The following is a 27723-nucleotide window of genomic DNA, read 5'->3' on the forward strand; positions in this document are numbered from 1 at the left end:
TATTTCGGATCTCTGGATTCAATCAAAAAGAAAATGTGCTTTTACTACCCTTAATTATTATCAATTGAAGAGAGAGAGCTATTAAAAATTCTCATTAGTTCTTAGAAACTAAGAATCTTAAAAAGAATCTACACAAGAAAATATTTTCATTTTTTATGTAGGAAGCGGATAAGGATTTTCCTTGATTATGTTGATAATTTTTACGTAATATCCGCGGATATGAAATTTTTTTTTCACATCTACCTAACATTGATGTAACTAAATACTTCGAATAATTTTTTTTAAAAATGACAAGTAAAAATTTCGACTATTACTTTGTAAGGTAATTATCAATTTCTCCATGTACTTAATATTTTTTTTAAAAAATTAATCGAAATTTTAAAGTTAAGTTTGATTTCTTCAATCTAGTTTAAAATTGTATTGAAGGAAATTTTAAATTTAATTAATTTCTTTAATTGTTTCCAAATATTGTAAATTAACACATTTGAATTAATTTTGGTAACTATCACTAGTTTTTGATAAAAAAATAAATGTATAAGAAATTATGTAAAATTAAAATCATATTTTTAATTGTTTGTAAATAATTGTAAATTAACGTATTTAAACTAATTTTGGTTACTCTCATTCAAACTTGAAACGTACGTGATTTGAAAATGAAAATAATAAATAAGTTTACAAAATTTGGCGAGCACAATAATTTTTTGAATATTTTAAAGAAAGACAGGATTTTATAACAAAAAGTATTGCTACATTACTGTAGTGGCGCCATCTCTTAATAAATGTTAAAAGATTTAGATATGAGCACTATTATGTCTGATATATTTTCTTATTATGAATAAATATATATACTATAACTATATTCATATGAATTTTAACTTTATTTTCTTGAAGTAATAAAAGAGTTTTTGAATTTTATTTTAAAATATAAGTAGCCTTATGTCATAAATTCTGTTTTTATTAGCAAATATATTTTCTCAGTTAATAATATTTTATACTCTCAAAATATTTTATTGACATTACGATTCGGCAACATTTTAAAATGAATAATTAAGAAAAACTTTAGAATTATTAAGAATAACTTAAATTTGAAGTAAACTTAACGCAAAAACTGAATTTTTAATATAATGAAATATTTTAGCAATCATATTCATAAAAAAATTGTTTTTGATTTAAAAATTTGTTTTTGATTTTAAAAATAGGTTTAAAATTTTCATTTTTATTATTCTTATTCTGGGTAAATCTAAAATTTTAAGTTTGAACTTAGTCATTTCACTCAAAATAAAACATTTTATTTAATTTTACTTCAAAAAAATTGCGTGGAATGAGTTTATGTGTGTTTATGAATCTATATTTTATGCAATTATGTCTTCGAGGCATGAAAAATGAATTAGTAAAAAATAAGATATTTTGATTTTTTTTTAAATTTTGAGACATTTTTCATCCAATAATTTTTATCTGTGAGCAAATTTATTTTCATTTATTTATAAAAAGGAGTAAAAAGTTGAGCAATATATCATTAAAATGCATTTATGCTTTCTACGTAAAAGTGGGTTGCACGATTTTGCACATTTCTCAAATCAAGAGCTGACTTTTTTTTTTAAAAACAAAATGTCTAGAACATTTTAGATCAATTATTATTACATAGAAAGTAATCAAAAATCAATTTTAAAACAATATTTAAAGACAGGGAAAGTAAGGGAGCAAAATTTCTTTATCTATCCATTTTAACTAAGTTTCCAAAATGTTGTATTATATAGCATTATATATCATAGCATAAATATTGTACACTAAAGCCAGATTAGCAGAAAAAATTTCTTTTGATGAGTTTGAAAATATTATTAATAATTAAAAATTTGACATATTATAAATTTTAATTATTATTAAATTTTAGTTAGTAATTTGAACAATAATAATTTGAATATTCAATTTTTATTATCAATTTGAATATTAATAATTAATAAGTTTAATTTTTAATTAAGAAATTGAAGTATAAAATTATATTTTATTCTTGACTTATTCCAATAAGATGAAAATAATTGAAATCAAATATATTTTTCATTCGAATTTTCTCGTTACAGATTATTTTAATAATTGAATTTACTCGTTTTCATTTAAAATGTTTTACAGCCGGTATTTGAGGAATTTAATTATTCGATAAATTTAAACTGCAAAGTCAAAAATTGAGGGAATAACAACATTTAATCAATAAGCTACTACCATAAACGATGTAAATAATAGCTGATAGTTTTTAGTTATGTGTTTCAGAGGTTTCGAAAATTTCTCCATGAATAAACAAACATAGCAAGAGTCATTGGAATATCTCTTGCTTTATGAACATTTCAGTTTAATCAAAACATTCGACAAATTACATTCGTTTTTTTTTTTTTTTTTTTTTTTTTTTTTTTAAATAAAAGAAAAGAAACAATTGCGCTTGAGAAGACTAGGATAAACACTTAAGGTAAGATTTACGTTCTTGAAAATTGCTTGTGCTGCTTGCATTTTATTTGTACTTCTGTTAAGCCTTATTTCCCTATTTTCTATTTTAGCCAATTCGAAACCGTCTAACCTTTTATGTTTTAGATTAGTGGTTCCTGAACTTTTTTGTCTCATAGACCCCTTGCCATGTTTTTCGATTTCGGATTGACCCCCGGCTTACCTGATATTGATTTTTTTGTAAATTCATCAACTTCAAATGTATTTTGGATAGCTGGTATAGTGCTATTCATTGTGAAAGATTTAAATTTCTAATTGTAGTGAAGTGTAGTGTGAAAAACTTAAGAAAAAAGATATGTTAATTTTAATGCATTTATTAATTAAATTCAAATTAATTTACCAATCCAATTAATTTACCTGAAACCAATTTATAGCGGAAAAATACTTTTTTTGTTTCAAAATAAAACCTTATACGCAGAGAAAATGAAAACGTACGCGGGCGAAGCTGCAGGCAACTGCTAGTTTATAATAATTCAGTTTCATATATCAGAAAATAATTCTAATAACTTAAATTTTAATAAAATTTTTATTTTATAGCTACTTTTATAAATTATGTAGAATGTATATATGTCTTTCTATTATAAGGTAGCATAATGTGAGTAAATAGGTACTATCAGTGTATGTTGATTATTCCATTCATGAAATGCCAAAAGTAAAGTCACGACCTGCTTATATGAGATCCACTATCGTTAACCCCCATTTTCATTTCATGGACCCCAATTTATTTTCACTTGACATGGACCCCTTCCAGGTTGTCTTCGACCCCTGGGGGTCGATATAGACCACTTTGGGAATCACTGCTTTAGATAATAATAAGAAATTAAAAATATAAACAATGTATAAAAATGCGAAATTCATTCATAATGATCGTAGAAAGTTGTAAATGTGTTTTAACGAGTTGTTTCATATTCTCTGAAGATGAATAAAAAAATTCTTGTTGGTGGATTTGGTTTTTTCTAAATATTTTTTTAACATTCTGACTAATTTTTTAAATAAATTCCTAAGATTAACAACAACGAAAATAAAGTCTATAGGAAGAAATTTCTTGGGAAATTAAATGCATATATTATGTCATTTTATTTTTCTTCAGTGAATTAAAAAAAAAAATTACATTAAGTTATTATACTATTTTATTAAAAATTATTAACATTAAAATTTAAAATGGGTAGTTTTTGCAATTATTTCAAAATTTACAGCATGTTATTATGAGTGAAGTTTTAGGAGGCCAAATAAATAAATAAACATAAAGAAGCAAAAAATAATTAGATCAACTCAATTTCAATTGTAAATTATTATGACAATTTCTGTAAAAAAAGAGATGCACATTCTTTTTTGTTTATAAACTATTATCATATTAACAGAATTATTGTTATTTCGTTTATAAAAGATTATTATTACATTTAACACAATTATTGTTATTTCGTTTGTAAAAAATTATTATATTAACAAAATTATTGTTATTTCTTTTATAAAAAATTATCATTATATTAACAACCGAAAACTGTTGAAGTCATGCGTTAAAACACGTAACAAAATGGCTATAACTGCGAAATTCTATTTAACAAACAACTAATTCAATTCTATTTAACAAACAACTACTTCAGTACTATTTAACAAATAACCGTTTATGAAAGACAATAATTATACTATTAAAATTATTGTTATTTCGTTTATAAAAATTATTATTATTTTATTAACTATTGAAAACTGTTGAATTCCTGCCTTAAAATGCGTTACAAAATGACTTGTGGTCGAAATTCTATTTAACAAATAACCACTTTTTATTATAACAATCTAATAAAGAATTTTCCCAAGGATCCAGTAATTATTGTTGATATTAGACACCATTTTTTATTAGTAGGGCTCACCAAAATTGGAAGTTTCTGGAGGTGTTTAAAAAGAAAGTATTCTTCGAATTAAAGGAATTTAGTGCCGTACATAAGCAATGCTTTTACCGCCTGTCGTTCCTATTTTCACCGATAATAAGTAACTTGCGAAAACTCTCCCCCTTTAGAATTTCATGCAATATTTGAACAACCCCTTATTTCAAGTTATAATGGCAATATTAAATTTTTATTATTTTAAATTACTAGTACCAAGACTCGGTGGCGCAACGGTAGCGCGTCTGACTCCAGATCAGAAGGTTGCGTGTTCAAATCACGTCCGGGTCAAGTTTTTGGTGGTCATTTATTTTTTTTATAAATCTATTTCAAACATAATATAGCTTTGGCTGAAGTATTTCAAATCACATTTTTTTTAAAAAGTTATTGCCAATAGTGTAAATAATTCTCTCCGACATTTAAATTTTGGTTTTTCTTCGTTTCACATTTAAATAACGGAACAATTTCGGGCTAAGGATATAATTTTAAAACAATTAAAAAATTTTAATGAGCATAAATTATCTGAAAATTTTCCCTCTTGCCTGGTATTTCATTTAATGAGTCTATTCTTAGAAAAAAGAAACATTTTTTTAGAATAAAAATAAATTTCTTTTAGTTTAGTAGTGTGGAAGAAACTAAACGCATAAAATTCTCCTTAAATGCATTTTAAATTAATTAAAAAAATTTTTTCTTTAAAAAAGAATATTTAAAAGGGAACAACACAGTATAAGCCTGTAAAAAAAGGATTTTTTATTGAATTTTGCAACGATTGTGACAAACTTAATAATTTTTAAAAAATCTTATTGAACTTATTTTAATCTTCATTTCATCATGATACAAATTCAGAAATATAAAAAAGTTAGATATTTTTTGATACAATGTTTATAACTTATTTTTTAAATTATCTATTACTTGCTGTACTCATAAATTGAAAGAAAATTATGCATATTAAGTCGATTTTAGATTTTTTAAACTGCATGAATGCAGTTTTCATTGGAAGTAGAATTTATGATATAGTATATATATATATTTTTAATTATCGATAACTTGTTGTACTCATAAATTGAAAGAAAATTATGCAAATTTATATCCATTTTGATTTTTTAAATTACATGAATGTAGTTTTCATTGCAAGTAGGATTCATGAAAAAAAAAAAACTTTTTTTTTTGCAAAATGGTGGTGCTTTGGAAAAATAACGAAAAGTAAGTTAAATTTTCGCGCATTTTATTAATTGTAAATCGGTCGAAATTTGCACGAGTCAGAGATGCGGCAAGTAAGAGAAACATGGTTGACATGAAACATTTTGAGAAAATTACCTTTAAAGTTCTATGATCAATAATTCATATCTAACTATATATAAAATCTGACAACCGTATCGCACTTTTCCATTGTTGACGGTACATTTTTATGGGTCGAAAAATCACATGGTAGGATCCAGTTTTCCCACATTCATTTTCATATTGGTTTGGTTGTCATCAGCATAAAATTGATATAAGTCACAAAGATATCGTTTTCCTATAAATATTTTTGAGTATCTCATTTAAAGGTATTTACCTGTACTGTTATTATTACGTTTTTGATTTTGTTTGCTTTCTAAATTAGAAGTTTAAGAGGATTGTTATTATTATTATTATTATTATTATTAGATTAACGTAATTCTACGTTACGTTTTAAGATACAGTTATTTAAATCGGAGTCTGATCTTATTAACAATACAATATACAATACAATACAATACAATACAATACAATACAATACAATACAATACAATACAATACAATATGATCTTATTAACAATACAATACAATTATTATTTTTTGCTGCAAATTGTATTGATATGCTATTATGAATGACGATTAAAGAGATTCGTTAAATGACTTTAACTTTCAGGTTCATGCACAAAGTGATGCGTGCAAAAATTGTAATTAAAATATACATCCGTTCGTTTGGTGAGCAAATATAGTAAATGACAGAACTCACCAAATTTGTTATTCAAATACACTTTTAATTTTAAAGGGATTTCAAAAAAATGATCACTTAGAAAAATGATTTATATTCACTAATCGATTTTAATAGTATCATAAATTGCACTGTCTATGGAAAAGGAGGGTTGCCAGAGCCTCGAAAGGTTGGACTTCTACCAGTTGGTCCGCGGAAGGTATTTTATTTCCCTTCTACTACCCACTGGAGAATCAGTGGAGGCATTCCCTTATCCGCCACCTGGGGATGCTTACAGGCTCCCCCGACATTGGTAATCTTCTCTGACTCAAAAGCCGGTGAAACCAACGTCACCTCTGCTATAAATGTCCTACTTGAAGGCTTGCACGGCAATGGGAAATCCTGCTTGTTGCCATGGATACCGGCGCACGTGAATATTGAGGAAAACGAGTGTGCGGACTCCTTGGCCAAGGAAGGCAGAGGTGCCGACCAACCTTGCACCACCATCACGCTTGCAGACGCGAATGCAGTTGCAAGACACAGACTTCTGCCTCATTCCTTCAGGAAACCCCTCATTACCGACTTTGATTGTTCCAGAATCTTAACAATTACAAGACTAAGAACAAACCACTTTAAAGGGATGAAAATTCTTCCCGACAAAATAAGAACTTATATTCCCTGCAAGAACTGCACCGATATCCAACTTACCCCGCATCACATTCTCGAGTGCCCAGCCCTTACCCCATATGTTTTACAACTGGGTATGGTGCCACTGGCTTCAGAACTTCGTGAGATCATCTACAGTAATGATGTATTGGAGCTTGCGGATGCAATTTTGAAGGCACACGAGGACATTTAATTGTCCATGGACACGATTAAAAAAAAAGTAAAAAATAGTATCATAAGGGAAATATTTGGATGTGGGAAGTGGCGGGACAAGTGTTCTTTTTAATACATATATTTTTAGTTGAATAATTTAAACTCTTTTATGCCAAGAGATAGCAATTATTGCGGAGCAATTAGCGGACTGGTGAGCGTCATCGAACAAGGGGTTTAGCCTCCTGGTCAATCTATAAAACTTTGCTACTCCATAATGCTTCCATATCAAAACCATAAGTAGCTAATTCTCGATCATTTTCACCAGTCTCAAGTGAAAGTCTAGCCCCTTTTTCTGTCCAACTACCCTCATGTGGCGCCTCATATGTTCTTAATATAGTGGCCAAAATTCTACTGTCATCTTCATTTTGAGCATATTCTTTGGTTGATGGGCCTACAATAATTTCTAATGGTCGAAAAACTGTCACTACCTCTTTGCAACCTTCATAAAGGATTATTACAGCTAGAAAAGTTGTAGCTTCAACTATTTATACTGAGAGTATCATTTATTCTTTTTCTTACGTAAACAATATTTACATATTTTATTTTACTGAAATGTTTTGATAGAATTCAGGAAACTCATTAAAGGTGAGTCTGTAGGGCATATACCAATTATCCTAAAACTGACCTTTTTTGATGTACCTTTTCCTAGCATCTAAGCAATATATTGTTTTAGTTTTTTTTTTCACGGAATATTTACATGTAAATGGTTACTGTGATAGCTGTTAATACATATTTTTTGCAGAAGTGTTTTTAAAAATTATAAACTGAGGACTTTTAATTTTTAGAAAAGTTTCATCAAAAATCTTTCATAACTCAGAAATTATCTTAAACGCTGCAGTGTTCTTAAAAAAAGTTGTCACCCTTTTCTATTTAGAATTGTTAAATGTATCGCAAAAGAAAAATTAAGAATTAAATTCGAGTGCTAAAACGTCGTTCCGTTTTGCACTCGAAATGCAGTTGAAATTCACTTGCATAGACGCATTTGTATGGTTAAGAGTGGCACGAACTTCATTAGCAATAATTTACAAAGCATTAACGTCAATTTTTACTACTTGGCTATAAATTTTATCAGTATATTCTCATTGTACTAATGGTATAAGGAAAATTTTCTGCGTAACTTCTTTTTATTGATCCCAAATGATATATAAATGTTCACCGCAAATGGGATACAAAAGAGAGATGATGTGAAGTAATAATCCTTTTTCTGTCTGGATTTCGGGTAATGCGACTGTGAATACTATGATATCACATAGAGGTGCATTTTAGCTTCTTCGTAAATCATGAGTATGATATTTGCGCATTCATTATTATTATTATTTTATTTCATAAAACAATAACCTTTAATGTGATTATTAAAAAAGGCTACTTTCACACAATATTACAATATTTTTTTCACACTTTATTAAAACAGGGTGTTCCGTATTTTGCATTTTATTTTTATTGCCGTCGTTGAACAGCCAAACCAATTTTGAGTTTACGAATACTAATGTTTAACTCCGTAGACTTGTAATTTTGAACCCAATCCAGAAGGCAAGGGAACTCTTGGATCAAGTATTGGGAGAAATTTGCCGTCTTGGAGGACATTTTTTGATGAAACTAACCCGCATTTGCGTTACATCTAGAGGAAAACCTCTAAAGGTTAGTCTGACGGCAAGTGTATATTAACCCATAATCCGTTTACGACTGAGGATATTTTACGTCAGCACTGTGGACGGTGCGAGCCGGGTGCGGATCTTTCATTTCGACCAGCCATCGCGGGAATTCCCACCTGGTTCGCCTCATTGAGAGACCAGTGCTCTTACACTTGAACCACCACCATTTTCAGTATTTATTTCTTGAATTCTTGTCAAAAACATAGTATAATAGGGGATTCCAACAACTTTTTATGCGAGGAAAAAGCTATCGAAATCTATCCTATCACTGTTTCATATATTTTTACGACCGTCTTTGAACAGCAGACCCAATTTTTGAGTTCACGACTACCAATGTTCAACTCTGTAGCCTTGTAATTTTGAGCCCAATCCAGAAGACAAGGGAACTACTGGATCAAGCATTAGGGCAAACTGGACTTCGTGAGGGACTTTTTGGTAGAACTAACCCACATTTGCATTACACGGAGAGGAAAACCCCGAAAACCTCCCTCGGTTTGCCTGACAGAGAGGGAACTCTAACCCATGGTTCGTCTACCACTGAGGATATTTTAACGTCAGCACTGTGGTCGGTGCAAGCCGGGAGTAGAATTTGTATTAACCAGCCACCAGTGATATTCGAACCTGGGTAACCACATTAGGAGGGGAATGCTTGTTCCTCGAACCACCACGGCTCGATAAATCGCTATTGAGGAAGTAGGGGTTAAAAACATCAAATGCTTCAGTTTGATTGCTTGATGGTACCTTGAGATATTTCTAGTCTCACATTACGACACACGCTGTATTTGTTTGAACGAAACGTGATAAATTTAATTTTTTTTCTTCTTCTAAATTTATGATCTATTGTGGAAGAGTAGCATTTATTAAAAATAAAAAATTCTGAATCCATGAGATTGAAAATTTGTTTCCCATTTAAACTGTTATGAAATAAGGTAATCGTTAACGATTAAAATGACTCATTTATTTCTTCTCATCGAGTCACAAAATTTCTATTCCTCGGTATTCTTGCATTTCTAAGATTTTTTTCAAACTGAGATAATCGTTCATTTCGTTACAATTAACATACATTAACAAAATGTTGTCGTCGTTTCTAATTCCACATGCTGATACCAGCAACCTCGCTGGGTGAAACCAAGCGAATTCAAGGCAGAGGGTGCGTTTCTTGTTATTTAGTGGCGCCATCTATGGCCAAAAATACGACTTCACACACACGTCACAACCATTTTATAGGGCGAACCCATTCATACAAGGATTCCTCCATCCACAGATCGTAATTTTTACCTGAACCAGAGAACGATCAATCTTCAATTCGGTACCCCAGAGTTATTGATTTGTTATGGGAACATGGAGGGCTTTGTGACCCGATAGATTTAACGTGCACTAGCCATCATTTACTACACTGGGAGTCTTCGTCCTGCGGGGTCGAACTTACTCCTTCTTGGACATGGGCTCAACGCCCTACCAGAGCCTATTCCAGTTCATTGACAAAATGTTCCTACATAAAATTATAATAATTATGTATTTTATTAACGAAAGGTTCTGTATTTTCCTGGAAAAATCACTACTTTTAAGAAAAAAAAAGAATGATTAAGTCGTAGATACCACGGGGATCGATGAATTGAGAGAGCAGAGAGGACAGCCCCCTAGTTCTGAAATTAATTAATTAATTAAATGAGAAAAATAATTATATTTTTGAGCCGATGATTATGCAAAAGATATTATATATACTAGATATTATATAACCGTCTATATTTAGTTATAAATATAATTTGATGTAGAATTAAAAAATTAACACAAATTTTGATTAACAAAATACAAAACCAATATGCATACATGATTGAGTTGAACGAAACTTAAAAGGGATTGTATTAAAAATTTGATTTCCCGGCAACTATTCAATCGATTTTGTTCATATTTCGTCATATAAAATTATATAAAAATTTACATATTTTACAGTTTTAGTTTTTTTGATTATTAATAAATAAAATGATAAAAAATAATAAATAATAATTTAAATTTTTTTTATTTTTATTTTTATTTTTTTTTTTTACGAATTGGATAAACGCCTTTTATGGTTGCATTTCAGAAATTTTTTAATTCACTTTAAAAATTCTCGAGATATAGGGATATGCAGAAGGTGAAAATTAAGATTAAGGAGTACAAACCTGCGACCGTTCTCGTGACCGTACTCTTGAAACTTAATTTTCCAGATTGCAGCTCCCCCCCCCTCCACCAACACTTTTTCAGAATCAAATTTAGGAATCCGTCGAAAGTACGCGAAAGTATCTGTTTTGTTAATCAAAATATCATTAGCTCAAATTAATTTCCATAGTTCAGAAAAGGCTTTCGAACCATTAAGATTGATTCTAAGTATGTATCATATTTTTTAAAGTGATGATTAATTCTATCAGCCAATGATTGTGGTAACTTGATTATGTCAATAGCGAAAAATAAATAATTAACATTTCTTAAGTTAAGCATGGATAAACGTTGCTTTTGTTTTAGGAAATCTCTTCTTTTTTTACTAACGAGTGACTCATTGGTAATGGGCAGATTATCTAGGTAGTTAACATAATATCGCAGTTGTTAGGATTTTGAACAATTTTATTGGCACTTTAAGTTATCACCCTACTTAATCTTTAATAATGTGTAGATTAACTGATTTGAACACTTCAGTGCTAAAATGCATATATTTTTTGCGATTATGGTAAAGAAAATTAATTTTAATAAAAAGTAAAACTTCTGCCCCGGGTGAGGATCGAACTCACGACCTTCAGATAACTCAATATAGAGTTGATTATGAGACTGACGCGCTGCCTACTGCGCTACCGAGGCTCGCTCGCTGTAGTTACATGTAAATAAAAATACTTAAAATAACCAAACTTATATGAGCATGTGTTGATCCTAATGCGCCCTATTTAATAAGCCCGTTTATATATATATATATATATATATATATATATATATATATATATATATATATATATATATATATATGTAATACAAGAATTCTATTTATATTTCAATGGTATGTTTTCAGCCTTGAATTCCCAAAATAGAATCTCTCTACGCTTATTCTTTAACAAAGACATTTTATGAAAACGAAAGAGTTTTAGTTCTTTTATTAATACAAAAGTATTTAATTCTTGTATTACATATATATATATATATCAAAATGAAGATAAAACAAAGGAAAAATTATAGACATATGCAAAAGGGGGGGGGAGAATAATAATGAAAAAAGTAACAAACAACTGATTAAAAAAAAAAAAAAGGATGAAATTTTTTTAAAAAAAACCGGAAGATAAAAGATATACCGTAAACCGGGGCGAGTCTACCCATTTTTTCAGTTTGTCAAATTTTAAGTGGTCAAACTTTTGTAAATATTAAAGAAAAAAGGCTTTTAATAGGTGTTTCGGAATCGCTATTTATCCCTCTTTAAAGCTGTGAAATCGATTTTAGAAAATATTAACAGTTACGCTGTTACTGTATATTTTTACAAAACTGCTGACAAATCTCTCGTATGAGGCGAGTCTACCCATTCTACTAAAATGAATGATAACATTGTAAATAATCAAATTTTACTATTAAATTGTTATTTTAGTTACTATATAGGACAGGGGTGGCGAACCTTTATGCACCAACGTGCCATTTTTTTCAAAAATTTTTTTCAAGAGGTCATAGACGTGCCGTCAAGTAATTTTGACTTCGTGATTATTGGGAAAATAACAATACTAAATACTATCAAAACTCTTTATTTACTATAAAGAAAAAAAAAACATTTTGCAGTGTCTCGGTTATAAGCGTAATTCAATTTAAAGTAAGATCAGTGTGACTTCTGTTGTTGCAGATTAGATGACAAATATCTTATATTAGGTTGTAAGATGTTAGTTTAAGCAGGACTGTTAAATCTCTTTTTCTGGTTATTTATTGTTAGCTTGTTTTTATGGTAACTAATTTTTTTTGGCATTAATTATAAATTTTTTTGTTAATAATTTTAATTTTCTTGTTTGTTTTTGTGAATTTTAATTTAATTGTTATTATGCTTCGTAGTGAACTTTGTGATCAGTGGCGTGCCCAGAATAGTGTGTCGCGTGCCATAAATGGCACGCGTGCCACTGGTTCGCCATCCCTGATATAGGATATTTATGAAGTAAAATTCATAAGTTTATTGTATATTCCATTTTTTTATTCATAAAATAACACAAATTGAGTATTTGATCGATTATCACATTTTGATCACAGTTTTGTTTTTATAATCATTAACATTATAAAATAGAAATTTTTCTGATTATTGTTGATAAAAATAAATTAAAATTAATATGAATTTACAATTAAATAATTAATAAATAATAATAATTAAAGATTATTAACAAAATCGAAATTCAAACATTGGGAATCATGAAAAATCCTGTTCCCATTCTTTTGGGAGTTAATAATAATTTATAAATAATAATTTATTTAACTTGCATTAAATAAAAAAAGTTGTTTTTGTAATATGAAAATTGAAAAAATAGGTAAAATAAACATATTTTATATTTACATTTATATTCAACCTATAAATTTTCTTATTAATGATAAATTTATCAATGCAGAATTAAAATAATATACTCAAATTAATTTAAAATGACACAATTTTAATCTAAACAAAGTTCTAAATTATATTATTATGCTTTATTAAAACTAAATACGAATGGGTAGACTCGCCCCGCGAATTCTGGCTTTTTGTTTACAACAGCAAAACTTACATTCTTTTTGGGTTTTTTCATATAAAATTAATGTAATCTTAGTCTTAGATAAGTTTATCTCTTAACCAAAGTGAAAATAGTAATAATAATAATATACTTACGGAGCACCAAATAAAAGTTTGCTGATTTTCAATACAAATCTCTCAAAAGACGTTTGAACAGGTCGGTTAAAAAGACACCAAATAAATACAAACGGATCAAACTACTACAGCGCCATCTTCCTTAGAGTCTGAACTAAGTCCTCCGTCGGTAAAAGAATTTTTATTTGCATTTTAAAATAGTGAAAATTAAATAAAACTAAAATGGGTAGACTCGCCCCTGGATGGGTAGACTCGCCCCGGTTTACGGTAATCTTTTCATCTGCCCACACGATTATAACCGCAAAATTATACATATATATATATATAGACACAAACATTTTCTATTATCTTTATCCGCAATCTATTTACGTTTTTATTTATCTTAAATTTCTATTATGAATACGTGAATTAATATCTATTTTATTCCAATATATGTTTTATTTTGTGCTTCATATTAAATTAATAAATTCTATACATCTCCTAATAAATACAACCAATTATTTTAAAAAATGAAATAATGTTATAAGTAGACAGCGGATTATATGCACCAAAAACGGACAAAATATGCATGCAAATACGCACAAAAAAACTTGAATATATGCTCTTAAAACTAGAAATATGCATTTAAAATAGAAATTAAAAGTTCAACTTATTTAAATACTACTACTTACTTTTTCCAACAAACACAGCTAAAACATTTTTTTGTTAAAAGGAAGGAAATCAAAATATTTCTTACTTGAATCTACACATTTCTGAAGAAAAAGCCTAAAACTGAAGTATGATAAATGAGAGAAGAAAAATCATCGCATTTTCCGGAAAGATTTTATTAAACTGAATAATTTTTGTTGCTATACACAACTAAGTGTTTTTTCAAATTTTCAAGGGTGAATTGATGTCGTCGGTCATCAAAGATCATTTTGAAAGCAGAAAATGACCTCTCCACGTCAACCGATGTTATTGGACAAAACTTGTACAATTTCGTACTCATTGGTTTTACTTTCTCTGGAAGTTCAGCTCCGTTTCCATTAAGAAAATCATTTATCTTCTTCACTGCTGCAAAACCTGAACTTTTGTTTTGAACGAAACACCATTTTTCTTTTACTTTCTTCCCAACTGAGTCTGGAAGAGCATTAATGCACTGTTGAATTTTTTTCAATTTCGGATATGGCCTCAGCCAGGGGAAGACCTCGTGTTTCGAGCTTTGTTATTGCTCCACTTAAGAAAGAAAAGTGAGTGTCAATTATGGGCAAGTCCTTCTGCAAAGAGATATCCTGTAGTAATTCGTTAGTGACATAAACTGAGGAAGCACAGGAACTGTCAATTGCATCTACAACTGACTTTATTGCATCAAAATTATTAGCGTAAAAACGTGCAGCTTCAATCCATGTACCCCACCTAGCTATCACAGGCTGTGAAGGTAAGGGCAAATCAGGATACATTTCTTTATACAATTTTATGCGCACAGCTGCCTTGAGAAAAATTTTCTTGATACTAGAAATTAAATCATTCACAGAGGAGAATACTTCTCGAACAGTCTTAGCCAGTCTGTGAACAGCATGAGCCAAACATGTAATATGAAGCATTCTGGGATAAAAAATTTCCAGTGCTGCTGCAGATTTGATTATATACGGAACGGCATCACTGACAAAAATCAAAACATCTTCAGAACCATCTCCATCAGGCCATAATAATCTGATGGAATCATTGACAAACCTTGCTATGGTTGAATGATTGACTTTTTCAAGGGATTTGCTTGCTAGAAGATGTGGTCGAGTAGGAATATTATCCATTTTTCCACAGATGTATTCACTCCACCTTTTAACTAATCAATCACAGGAAAGGGAGGTCATTTTCTACCTACCACAGAAGCCTTATTTTTCCCACACAGATTGACAATTATTTATTCCAGGAAAAGACATCCCTTCATAGAATATCTGACCATCCCTTTCTGAGGTTTCTATGACGAATGTCTGTTTGGGTGGGCCCTTTGTACCCCCCTTTCCGACACACACCTCATTTCTACATCTTTTTCACGTGATTGCAATCACCCCCAGCAACATCAATCCAGCTGACCCTTTCAGGTGATAAAGAACGACAAAACAAAATTTAAAGCGTTTCTTATGCTAACATAAAAAGAATAGTGATATGGATTTAGGAGGGAAAAGCCATAAAATGCAGAAAAATATGCATTTATAAGAGCAAATATACCTTTTTATGCATTTATATGCACAAATGGCAAAAAGTGCTAAAATATGCAATTGCATATGCACGTTTGCAATTGCATATTATCCGCTGTCTAGTTATAAGGGAAGAAATTTTTTCTTATAGTTCCGGGGAAATTCAAAAAGTGTACTTACTCTTGGATCTTTATGTAATACAAAAAATAAATAAATAAATAATAATAATAATAATGGTTTGAATTTTCATTTTACATTACAAAAGAACGAAGAGTTTTAATTGCTTCGTAAGCATTCACAAGAGAAAAGCAAACCAAAGTATTCGCGAGTAAAATTTAAGAAAAATTCTACTTCCCCTCGTCTTCAACTGTAGAGATGCCATTCAGCAATACTAATTTCTTAAAACAACATATGAGAGAGCATGGGAGAAATGATTACTCATATAGAACAATAGATTCATATGGGTTGTTATTACTAAGAGTTTCTTTACATTCACACCCCTGATCTCTCCCCTTTTTTTGCACAAAAGAAACAGGACTTGTAGTCGCTATAAGCTTCAATAATACTGAATTGAAAAAAATGTGAAAATGTAATGCTTTACGGTTTTTTTTCTTTCTTTGTTAAAAAAGATAAAATCTTTGAAGGAAAATAATTAAAACAGAAGTGCATACTTTTTCTTACGTAAAATTAATTAAAATGATAATTAAATAATTATTTATAATTAAAACTAAATAATTAAAATTTGAAAACTCTTTTGTTCATCTTTACAAAGACTTCCTGGTGCTTTCAGAGAAAGCATGAATGTTCATAACAGGCCAGCTTTCAAGCGAATGTTGAACCTATTTCTTTGTTCTGAGAGAATCTTGACGAAAGATCTTTGCTTAACCCAAAGTATGACGAGAAACCTTTGTACCTTTTTTTATTCATTTATTTTATTATTTTTTAAAAATAAGTAATGATTTGTTTGAACTCTGAATCATTGGTTTCATATAAATTTTCAATTTCAATATTCGCTAGGCTTTTATAATTTTTTTTCTTCTTTTTTTTTAAACTCATCGTTTCATTGAGGGGAGAAATCGTACACTTGAGGGCAATCGCCCCCAGTTTGGAAACCACCGGAGTGCATAAAGACTTATGTTGTTTCCTGTAATGCTCCCTCCCCATTTTGACTGCTATAATGTTGCAATTATCAACAGCATAACAAATCATTTAAAAAACCTGCTCTAATCGAACTGTGAATGGTCAGTCTTTCGGGAAAAAATAATCTGTGCACATTATAAATACAAAATTTTCCGAAGACAATAAAATTCAAGTTGACCTTAAAATATATTTCAAGTTAAGCCTGTTAGAGTACTTTAAAATATTATATCCGTATACAATTTGACGGGGAATTGAAAATTAGTTCACGTTAAAAGAAACTCACGCTAACGAGGTTTGTTAAGTCCAGCATTTTACGATGTAACACTTTAACGAGAACCGATTCCGTGCATTCTTGGTTCCTTCGCAGACTGATCAAAGTAGTCATCTATCCGTTCACTCACCGCATCCAGTGGCCCTTTACTTCGGTGATCCAATGGGAACCGTGTCTCACGATGGGTCCTGTGTTGCGCATAGAATATATATGAAATAGAAACAAAAAATTTCGGAATTTGGAAGTTACTTTAGTTTTAATGCTTTGCGTACTCTAGACGTTTTTCTTTTGCATACGTTTTTTCATTTACCTTACTTAATAAATCTATGCTATTAGCACTCTCTACTTTGCTTCTTTTTGAAAATTTTTTCATACATACGTATATAATTTAGCTGTAAATAAGACTTAACAATATTTCTATTTTACTTTACAGGTGTGTATTCATACTTGCTAACATCGTATTCCTTGCCAACATCGCCGCAGCCTTCAATATCGCTTCAGACAGCGACGAAGAAGAACCCCAAAAAACCTTACCTCTTTTTCTGAGCAACAGACCACGGATCATTAGCATTTTTTCAAAACCAGCTAAGGAGGACGCCCCCAAACAGACAGGTCCTGGCATTTTAGGTCACGTTGGCAACGTAATCCATGGGGGTTCCATCGGAATCGAATTTAGACCTTTAGCACCTGTCCATGGAATAATAGAACACGCCAAAAAGATTATTCCAGGTGGAAAACCAGAGGTAGGTCAACCAGAACATCAGACACCTCCTCCAGAACCCTACGATCCCCCCAAAGGAGGAAACTGGGATAATGATGAACATGAGAAGGACTGGATGCCAGAAAATCCTGAAAAACCCGTACCAGAAGGACCTTCTTGGGAAGATATTGGAGAAGATCCTGAAGATGATCCAGACATTCCTTATGAAGAAATCATCAATCCTAGAGTGAAGCCAAGACCAAAGAGACACTTCCTCAATTCCAAAATTTATCACGTTCCGGTGAAATTTATGTCCAATGCGAAACCTTTCCAAATTAGGTTCGGCAACACTAAAAAATCCGCGAGCTTTGATAAATCTGTGAACAATGTGCTTAGAAAATAAGAAAGAGATTTTGGATTTAAATTAATTTTTATAACTTTCGTGTTCTATTAGTGACTAATTATCAGAAAGAATTGGTTTGCCAAAGATGTTTTGATTGGGGTTACACATAACTTCTAGATTTTTAAGAAATTTATATAATTTTTATTTTAATTTAGATTTGGTAACATTAAAAAACCTTTGAGCACTGATAAATCTGTGAACAATGTGCTTAGAAAATAAGAAAGAGATTTTGGATTTAAATTAATTTTTATAACTTTCGTGTTGCATCAGTGACTTATCATCAGTAAGAATTGGTTTGCCAAAGATGTTTTGATTGGTTACTTTGAACTTCCGGACGTTCAGAAAATTTATGTAATTTTTATTTCAATTTAAATTCAGTGACACTAAAAAAACATTTAGACACGCATAAATTTGTGGACAATGTGCACATTGTTCACAAATTCCTTAAGTTTAGGAAATAAAAAGAGATTTTTGATTTAAATTAAGTTTTTAATTTTTTCAAGCAAGCGCGCGCGTGTTGTATCAGTGAGTAATTATCAGAAATAATTGTTTTTCCAAAGATATTTTGATGAGTTACTTATACTTCCAGACTTTCAAAAAATTTATGTAATTTTTTATTTCAATTTAGATTAGACATTATTAAAAATCCATCGTATATGGAAACTGTAAAAGTAATTATCTAAAAATTTATGATCAGTATAATTCGAAAAGTTATTGATTGATTTTCAAGGAATTTCTAACGCTAATTCAAAGCTATTCTTCCAAGATTATAATTAAGAATTGTTTGAGTTGTAGGTCAATTACCGATTTTAAAATCTAAGCTCTGAGACAATTGCATTTGGAAACACAAATTATGATTGATTTAATATGATTGGAAACATTAGTAAGTAGTTAACTTTTTTTCTGTCAAACCGACATCTGTTTATAAATAAGATATAGCACTTTCAAAACATAAAATAAAAGTAGCAATTTTTCAAAGTTCTTATAGCTTCTTAACTTATTCGTTTTGTTTATAGGATAATAGATACAGATATATATATGCGAAATTTTTATTTCGAACATTTCCCTTAAAATCAAAAGTATCAAAGGGTGATGTGTCTGCAAATCAATAATTCTTTGGTATATTATGGATTGAAGGTTAGATTCGAAATTTATTATTCTAAACTTTTAAATCGCCTCTTGTCTAAAATCATTGATCTCTAGATCTATTGAGCTGTTTGATCATAAGAACGTAAGCAAAGGGCTTTGAAAACCTCTTTTTTAAAAAATGTTTACCTAGTTGAATTCTTAAAATACTTGAAACAACTAAAAAAATATTTGTCAATTTGAAGAAAGTTTAGCATGTGAGCATTTTGTGCATTGTTTAGGAGAAATTTTCCCTAATTATGTCCTCTTCAAAAGAAATTTTATGAAATTTCTTTCCGTTTCCAAGCAACAGAGGAGGGTTCGATAAAATTATTTGATTGACCCAGTTGATAATAATATCCTCTCCACATCCGGGTGTTATTTTGGTAAATGTTAGCGTTTCTAGCAACTTTATGAAAAAGCTGCTATCAGTTTTTAAAAGTACTTCATGGTGTATGTTTTGATACTGACCAGTACGACATATATCAAAAACTGAATTTCTCCCCTAATTCCACTGAAATTAAATTTCTACTAGTATCTGTGAAAGGTTCTTTATTTACTTCTAATGTTTAAAAACTATCTACAATCAGCATATTAATGCTTATATCTAGTTAAAATTCTTAAAAATAAAACAAATTTTTATGAAATTTTCTTCCAGTTCTGACAAAAAAAGAAAAAAATGCTTTTTCTTTTTGAGTTGGTATTTTAGTAAGGAAGAGTTTTACATGCAGTATGACATGCTGTACAGAATTGTGCTTACTTTTCGGTTAGCCGAACGCAAGTGTAAGTGTAAAAGTCTCCAAAAAATGTAGACCTTCGCCAACTATTTTTGTTTTTCATTTTATTAATTTTTTTAACCACATAAAAGTAAATAGAATAAAAAAATACCGGAATTTTCTTGCTACCCGAAAAGAACCTAAATGTGAACTAAAATTTTATGAATATGAATATTTAATTTTTGCATAAAATAATTTGGTCAATTAATTTTATTACGATTGTTTGTATTAATCTTATAAATGTATCTTATAAACATATTAGTATTTTTAAAGCAAATATTATCATTTCGTACTTTTTTTATTTGTTTAAAATTTTCCTGAATTATTTTATGTAGTATTTTTATAATTTAAGATGAAGGATATTACCAGGAGAATTATATTACCAGGATATTACTATGATAGCCACTGTATACTATACACACTACTATACTGCCAAGTTTTATTATTTTTATTTGAAAGATAAGTGATTTTAATGATCTTTCAATTATGGCAAAAATTTTTAAAAAAAATCTAAATCAGTATGCGAGATATTTTTTTCCAATGCCCACATGGGTAATAAACTTTTGTTAATACAGGCAGATTTGGCAGATACAGACAGGCAGAAGGGCAAATTTGTCAGCCACTCTTTCAGGGGAGCCGTATATTAGGTGGGCCAACGTTGACTGCGAATAATATTTAGTTTTGTTATTTCTCCGTATTGAATTTCAGGTGATGTTAAAATTTCGAATGCTTTTATAATCCTATTCTTTTTAAGCTTCTTCAAATAATAAAGCGATGTATCTCAAACTATATCAAAATTGCATAAATTGTGAAACAATTTTTAGATGTTTATCTCGAGAAGAAAAGTAAGATTTTGATTATTAAATGTTTTTTATGCTCAAATGTTATTTGAATGTAAGAAAAAATCATAAAAAGAAAAAATTACGTAATTTTAATTTACTTTAAATGAGAAGAGCCAACAATGATAAAAAAGTTGATATATGTGATTATAAATAAGCTAATATTAGGGAAATGGGAGTTTATTATGGGAAATTAGGTTAAAGTGTTTTTAAAATATCTCAAAGAGAGCTTATGAAATCTTTTGCAACAAATGGTGCAACATAAAAAAAAATTTAAAAATTTTATTAAAATTTGAAAAAATATGCCCTTTTTAAAGAATGTTTATTATTTTAGTAAGAAAAAAAATGTCGCAAAAGTTTTACCATTTTCGCTTATTTATGGAATTCGAATTTTGTTTTCACTATTTGTTTCTTGTAACTATATTTTACACATTTACATCAATGTCAGGAAATGTCTGTTAAGCTGAAGACTTTTATATTTATATTTTCAATAAAGTGTTTTTTTAAATAATACTGCTGTTTATCTTTTTAATGAAAACTAACAATAAAATTTTTATAAAAACTGTAGTATTAACAGCAAGGATGAAAATACATACCTGACAAAATATTTTTTTAAAATATACTTATATACAATAAAAATTATTTCCTTCAGCTATAAATTACATCTTAACTAAAAAAAATCCTATTTTCATGATTGTCTTGTTGTTGTTGTTTCTAGTGTCACTTGCCACACTAACAAGCCTGATGGTGAAACCGAGCAAATTTAAGGCAGAGGGTGCGTTTCTTCTTTTTCAGTGGCGCTATTTGCAGCCAAGAACTCGTCTTCAGCCACACACACGTCACTGCCGGTTTATAGGGTGGACCCATTCATACATCCATTGATTCATCCACATTTCGTAATTTTTCGCCTGAATCAGAGAACGATCGATCTCCAATCCAGTACCCCCAGAGGAATTGATTTGTTATAAGAACATGGATGACTTTGCGACTCGACAGATTTAACGTGCATCAGTCTCTATTTACTGCACGGGGAGTCTTCGGGGTTCGAACTCACGAACTCTCGGACATGGGCCCAGTGCCCTACCGACCAGATTATCCTGGCCTTATGATTGTCTTTCATGAGTCAAATGTTGCACCTCGTCTAGTTTTTCTCAGAAACTATTAAATCACTTTTCGGAAATTTTATTTTTCTTACTGTTATTGTACTCATTATAAATCGCATATCTTGTATTCATTATTTAATTTTGATCCTTCATTTCATTCATTCATTATTAATTTACCTTTAAAAATAATTTTATGTCATTATTTAATATATATTTTCTGTGGAACTACTTAATTCATTTTCAAAATCTTTTCTCCCATTTTTATTGCATTCATTTATCATTTTTAATATATAATTAAGTAATCTTGCGATTTAGAAATACACAAAAACTATAACTATGCTGTGAAATTATTACTATGCACAGTAAAGTTATTACTTCGAAGATTTTTAACTAATTCAACAAAAAGTGCATTTTAACTGAATTGTGAAAATTCTTATTGGTATTTATTACGTATATTTTTTTAGCGTGTAAATTTTAATACATTGAAATTTTTAAAACCTTAATAAGAAGAGTTTAAAATTAAATAAACCTAATGCACATAATTTTGTAATCGTTTATATGAGGGATTATGTGAATTTTTTTTCAATGGAACAACGAAATTTGAAATTTTATAGAGTAAAATAAATCTTTTTTTTCATGAAGAGGAAATTAAGACCCTAAAATTCATTTTACTATAAATCGAATTTTTACTATAAATCGCTGATATTCACAAAACTTTCATTATTTTTCTAAAATCATTTTTCTTATGAGGTTACTAAAAAAAGTGAAAGAAAAAAAAATTGAGCCATCCGAAAATATTCGTGCGAACATAAAAAAAGGAAGAAAAAAAAAACACACTATCAAAAATGGAGGGGAGAAATCAATTTTTATAATTATATCTTGTTATTTTGTTTTTTATTGCGCATTAAAATCGTTTGACGTTGAATACCTACAACTAAACGTTTTACCATTAATAGCAGTTTATCGATTTTTCTTGATTACCTTGATCATATTTACCACAAATTTTAGATTTTCAGTTTTCGAGAAGAATTAAGACTCCTTGTTGGCTGATTTGAAGATGAGTTTAAAGTGTATAAAGAATTCATTAAAGAATCTTTAATGAATTCTTTATACACTTGGATTATGAGAAAATTTAAGATCAGCCGTTTTATTCACCCAAGAAAAATGAGCTTAAAAGTTTTGAAATAATGCACTCTCCAATAAACTAAAATATTGCAGACCCGATATTCACAAAGAAAGTAGGTCACTTTAACTTCGTCTCGTTAGTGGTTATTACAACCTACGCCATCTTGGATTTTGAGTCAAATTATATTTTTATGTTTCCTTTTCTATTTTATGTGATTTAATTTCATTTGTTTCTTCATTGCTTATTTATTTCATCATTGTCTGAATTTGATTGTTTTATCATTGTCTGATTTAATTTGTTTCCTTATCGATCGATTTGGCTTGTTTTGTCACTGATTTGATCTCTTCTATTTCTCCATTACTCTATTTATTTTATTTCATTTTATAACCGTTTTTGAACTGCTAACTCAATTTAGAGTTCGCGATTACTAATTTTGAATCCAATCCAGAAGACAAGGTAAGTCTGGGATCAAGTATTAGGGGAAATTTGCCTTCGTGGAGTGCTTTGTTTGATGGAACTAACACGCATTTGCGTTACACAGAGAGGAAAACAACAAAAACCTCCCACAATTAGCCTCATGGCGAGAGGGTTATAAGTTATAACCCATGATCCGTCTACCACTAAGGATATTTTCGTCAGCATTGTGGTCGGTGCGAGCCAGATGTGGAATTCGTATCAACCAGCCATTGTTGGGATTCGAACCAGGTTATTGCATATTGGAAGGCGAACGCTCTATCCCTTGAGCCACTACGACTCCATTATTCTGTTTGATCTGTTTCATCGTGGTGTGAATTCAACAGTTTTACGAATATTTAATTTCCTCTGTTTCTTCCTATCTCTATTTCACTTATTTCGCCACTGATTTGATCTCTTCTACTTCGTAATTATTATTTTATTTGATAGTTTTCTTCATTATTGTGTTATCATTGTTTGATTTCATCTATTTCTTCATAGCTCTATTTAACCTTTTTATCTTTGACTTTATTTCATCTGTTTCTTCTTTACTTTATTTGATCCGTTTTATCGTTGTTTGATTAAATTTCATCTGTTTCGTCATTATTCGATTTAAGATTACCTCATTTTGAAATGATTGCTTCAATCAATGAATATTAGAATTTTGTTTTACATTTTTTTTGCTCACCAAATTTTTAATCATAATTTCTCAAAAAAAATGTTTACAACAAACTTACTAACAAATAAATAACAAAAGAATAACTTTCAAATAACTTACCAACAAATGAAAGGAAAAGCAGCAACGAGAAAGTTTATTAACGGAGAATCCTCTTTGCGTTTTGAATTACATTTCCATAGGTGTGTTACTTGTATTACAAAATACCGAGAACAAAAAACGTAGGTAGGAAACTCCAACTACTTAATTCTTCAGACGATTTTTCTTCAGCTGATTTTTTCTGATAAGTACTTAAGTAAAATTATTTTATTATAGTAAGTGGAAAAAAAAATTGTGTTATAAAATCTCTAAAATATGCATCCTAAATTAGTTTGGTGGTTTTCAGAAGTTTTAAACTGGAAAACTGTTTAAGTAATGGAAAATTCAAGTGGTAAGGCATAAATGCTATATCTGGGAGTTCCAGTTTTTTGTTAAAAATTTTTCAAATAGATGGCACTGCAAAAATTAAGCTTGTTAATTATCACAATTTTTCGAAATGATTTAATACATCAAAATCAAATCATAATAATTTCTAAACGTCAACCACAATCACATGTCGTAATCGAAGGGCGAAATAAAGGAAAGATCGCTTGAAGGTACTTGTGGCGCCATCGTTCTTAACCTTTTTGTACTTAAACCATAATTTCGGGAGGAAAAGTTGTGTTCTGTCGCATAAATTTGCAGCAAAGAGTAGTTATTTTTACTGAAAACGTTTTCCAGTAAAAAAATGATTGAAAACCGTCAATTCGTAATCAGAATCACGAAACGTAATCACAACACCACTTTTTGTTTATCTCATTATCATTAAAAGAACTTTCAAAATCATTTTCTTCTATTTAATTCTGAGATTAAATTTTTATCATTTATTTATTTATCTCTTTTTTAGATTGAACATTTGTGTTATAGTTCTTTTCGTATGCATCCACTTCACTTGGGCTATTCAATCTGAAGAAACTGATTACGATTTTACTAAAGTCGAGCATGTCGTAAAACCCAGGCAGATTCGAATTTATTCTAAACCACCAGGAGATGATTATGGAAAACAGACAGGGCGAAGTCTTCACCAACATCTGGACAACGCCCTCCAAGGGGGGTCTGTTGGTATCGAATTCAACCTCAAGCCATTAAGGGATAGATGGTCTGTTTTTATGGACAAAGCCAGGCAGTACCTCCCACTTTTTAAAAGATTTAGAAAGAAACCGATCGACGATTCCAAGGACTTGCCAAAGATACCTCCAAAGGATACAGACGATGAAAAAGAAGAGAGGGGTGAAGATTCTGATGCAGATTTGAAACCTCGACTCGACACGAGCGTTGAAGACGAATACGGGGATGAAGTTTCCATGGAATTTGAGATGGATCCCAGACGGAAAATTCTGAACCCTGAGGATATTGTTCTTTTAGAGAGAGAGAAGTTAGTTGAATAAGATAGAATACAGCAAGTAAATATTTACAGATCGTACATACCTTTGCCCATTTTTAAGCAATCCATTTCTGGGTAGGGTGCTTTCGATTTAACAAGGCCAAAATGCTGGGGCAATTCCTGGTATACAAAATGAATTGAAAAATTCCATAGAAACATGAAATCGCAAATACCATCCAAAGCCCTGAAGAGGGTTTCAAACTATAAGTAATGTACAAGCAAGTGCAATAAACAAAAGCCATTTTCTTAATTATTTTATTTATACTGCATTTTCTCACAGTCACACATTTGTGATCTAAGTACTGCAAGAGATGCTAAAAAAAGATTGCCATACTCCGTAACGTATTATATTGTATAGATTATATTCACGGTACATCTTCTCAAATATGCTTATAATTTGCAGCTTCATCTAGTAATCTCTGGTGCAAGATTACAAGCTTGCAGTGCATGTCCTTCAATTCCAAATTGCCACAATATTTGGCATGAATCGTTACCTTTCTTTGACAGGTTTATAAATGAAGGAAATGCAATGGATTCTCATCACTGATATTTAGAACAAAAAGCTGTTGCTCGACGTACATTTGACAACCGGTATTCCTTTCAAAACTTTAAGGACCGTTGCCCGGTATTTCCTGCAATGATATTTATAAGCTAATTTTGCATTTCTCGGTATTCCTTACAATGATGTTTATAGCGTAAAGACCATTGAAATTTTTTCCTACTTTGAAATTTTTTTTTCCTAAGTTATTTAAAATTAGTAATCTCCCCTGGGACAAAAAATTATTCCAACTATTGGAAGGAAAAGGAATGGATATAATAATATAAAAATAAATACAACTAGAAGCACCGGTATGCTTTTCTGTGCATTTTGTCACTAGAAACATAATATTTACATACATATATTATTAGGAAGATAATAATAATGTAATTCTTTATTTTTGATTTTCATATTCTGAAAAAGAAAAAAAAAATCTGTAGACTTTACTTATTACTGGAAAAATACCGATTTGGATCTCTTAGCTATCTCTTTTTGTAAAAAGGTATAGAGGTAGGTAAAGGTATAATAAATAGGTTAAGGTATAAAAGTATAATAAATAGGTAAAGGTATAAAGGTATAATAAATAGGTAAAGGTATAATAAATAAGTAAAGGTATAATAAATAGGTAAAGGTATAATAAATAGGTAAAGGTATAATAAAGGTATTCTTATAGGGAGACAGCTTAGAATTGAAGAGTTAGATCTTGTTGATTTGTAATCTTGCCCTTCCGGATAGTATTTGCAATTCTGCATTCCTATTTGATATTTTTTGTCTCTTCTCCTTTTCATTTTGGCCATGATATTTTGAAGCATCTAATATATAGTCTATAGGTTTAAGTTTTTAGTAAATGATGTTCATAAAAATAAAACCAAAGCAGCCCTTTGTTAAATAGAATTCAAGAGTTGAATTGAGTCACAAATTTTCAAATGCAAGCTTTGTTAATAAATAAAAATTGGAACATAAAATATCAATTCTTTGAAATACTCGGACTGCAGAATTCAAGATTAATTTTGAAATCACAATAGCGTACTTCATTCATATGCTGACTCATTTTTTAAAAGTATTTCTTATAAAAACCACCTTCTTATTTGCTTTGATGGCCAAGTTGTATTTTATTTTATTTATTTTTTTCTGTAGTAATTTGTTTGATGTATTGTGATTTAAAGCTTTTGAAATAAATCTGGTTGTTATTTTGTCTGTGTTTGTACAAACGCGTGTACAGTGCTCGAAATAAAAACAAAAACGGACCCCCCCCCCAGAATAATT

General features: G+C 29.8%; 2 protein-coding genes and 2 non-coding genes across 4 annotated transcripts in view; 3 read left to right on the forward strand and 1 right to left on the reverse strand.

Moving 5' to 3' along the window:
* The window catches only part of LOC147804380 (uncharacterized), a 45235-nt gene extending 23625 nt beyond the window's left edge, over positions 1–21610 (forward strand). Inside the window, exon 2 of the mRNA XM_016063123.4 lies at positions 17690–21610. Within this exon, the coding sequence (XP_015918609.3) occupies positions 17690–18359 (670 nt within the window). The 3' untranslated portion in view covers positions 18360–21610. The remainder of the gene's footprint in view (positions 1–17689) is intronic.
* LOC107448032 (uncharacterized) lies at positions 194–27654 on the forward strand. The gene is made up of 2 exons (XM_071186352.2): positions 194–322; positions 25383–27654. The coding sequence occupies exons 1-2, from the start codon at positions 288–290 to the stop codon at positions 25921–25923; spliced, it is 576 nt and encodes a 191-aa protein (XP_071042453.1). The 5' UTR covers positions 194–287; the 3' UTR covers positions 25924–27654.
* TRNAW-CCA (transfer RNA tryptophan (anticodon CCA)) lies at positions 4593–4664 on the forward strand. The gene has a single exon. It is a non-coding gene; the product is annotated as a tRNA-Trp (tRNA).
* On the reverse strand, positions 11584–11675 carry TRNAM-CAU (transfer RNA methionine (anticodon CAU)). The gene is given in 2 exon segments: positions 11584–11619; positions 11639–11675. It is a non-coding gene; the product is annotated as a tRNA-Met (tRNA).
* Positions 27655–27723: the final 69 nt, after the last annotated feature.

The sequence above is a fragment of the Parasteatoda tepidariorum genome, chromosome 9 (assembly GCF_982258835.1).
Source record: "Parasteatoda tepidariorum strain Cologne lab strain chromosome 9, Ptep-v5.0, whole genome shotgun sequence".
Classification (NCBI taxonomy): Eukaryota; Metazoa; Arthropoda; class Arachnida; order Araneae; family Theridiidae; genus Parasteatoda; species Parasteatoda tepidariorum.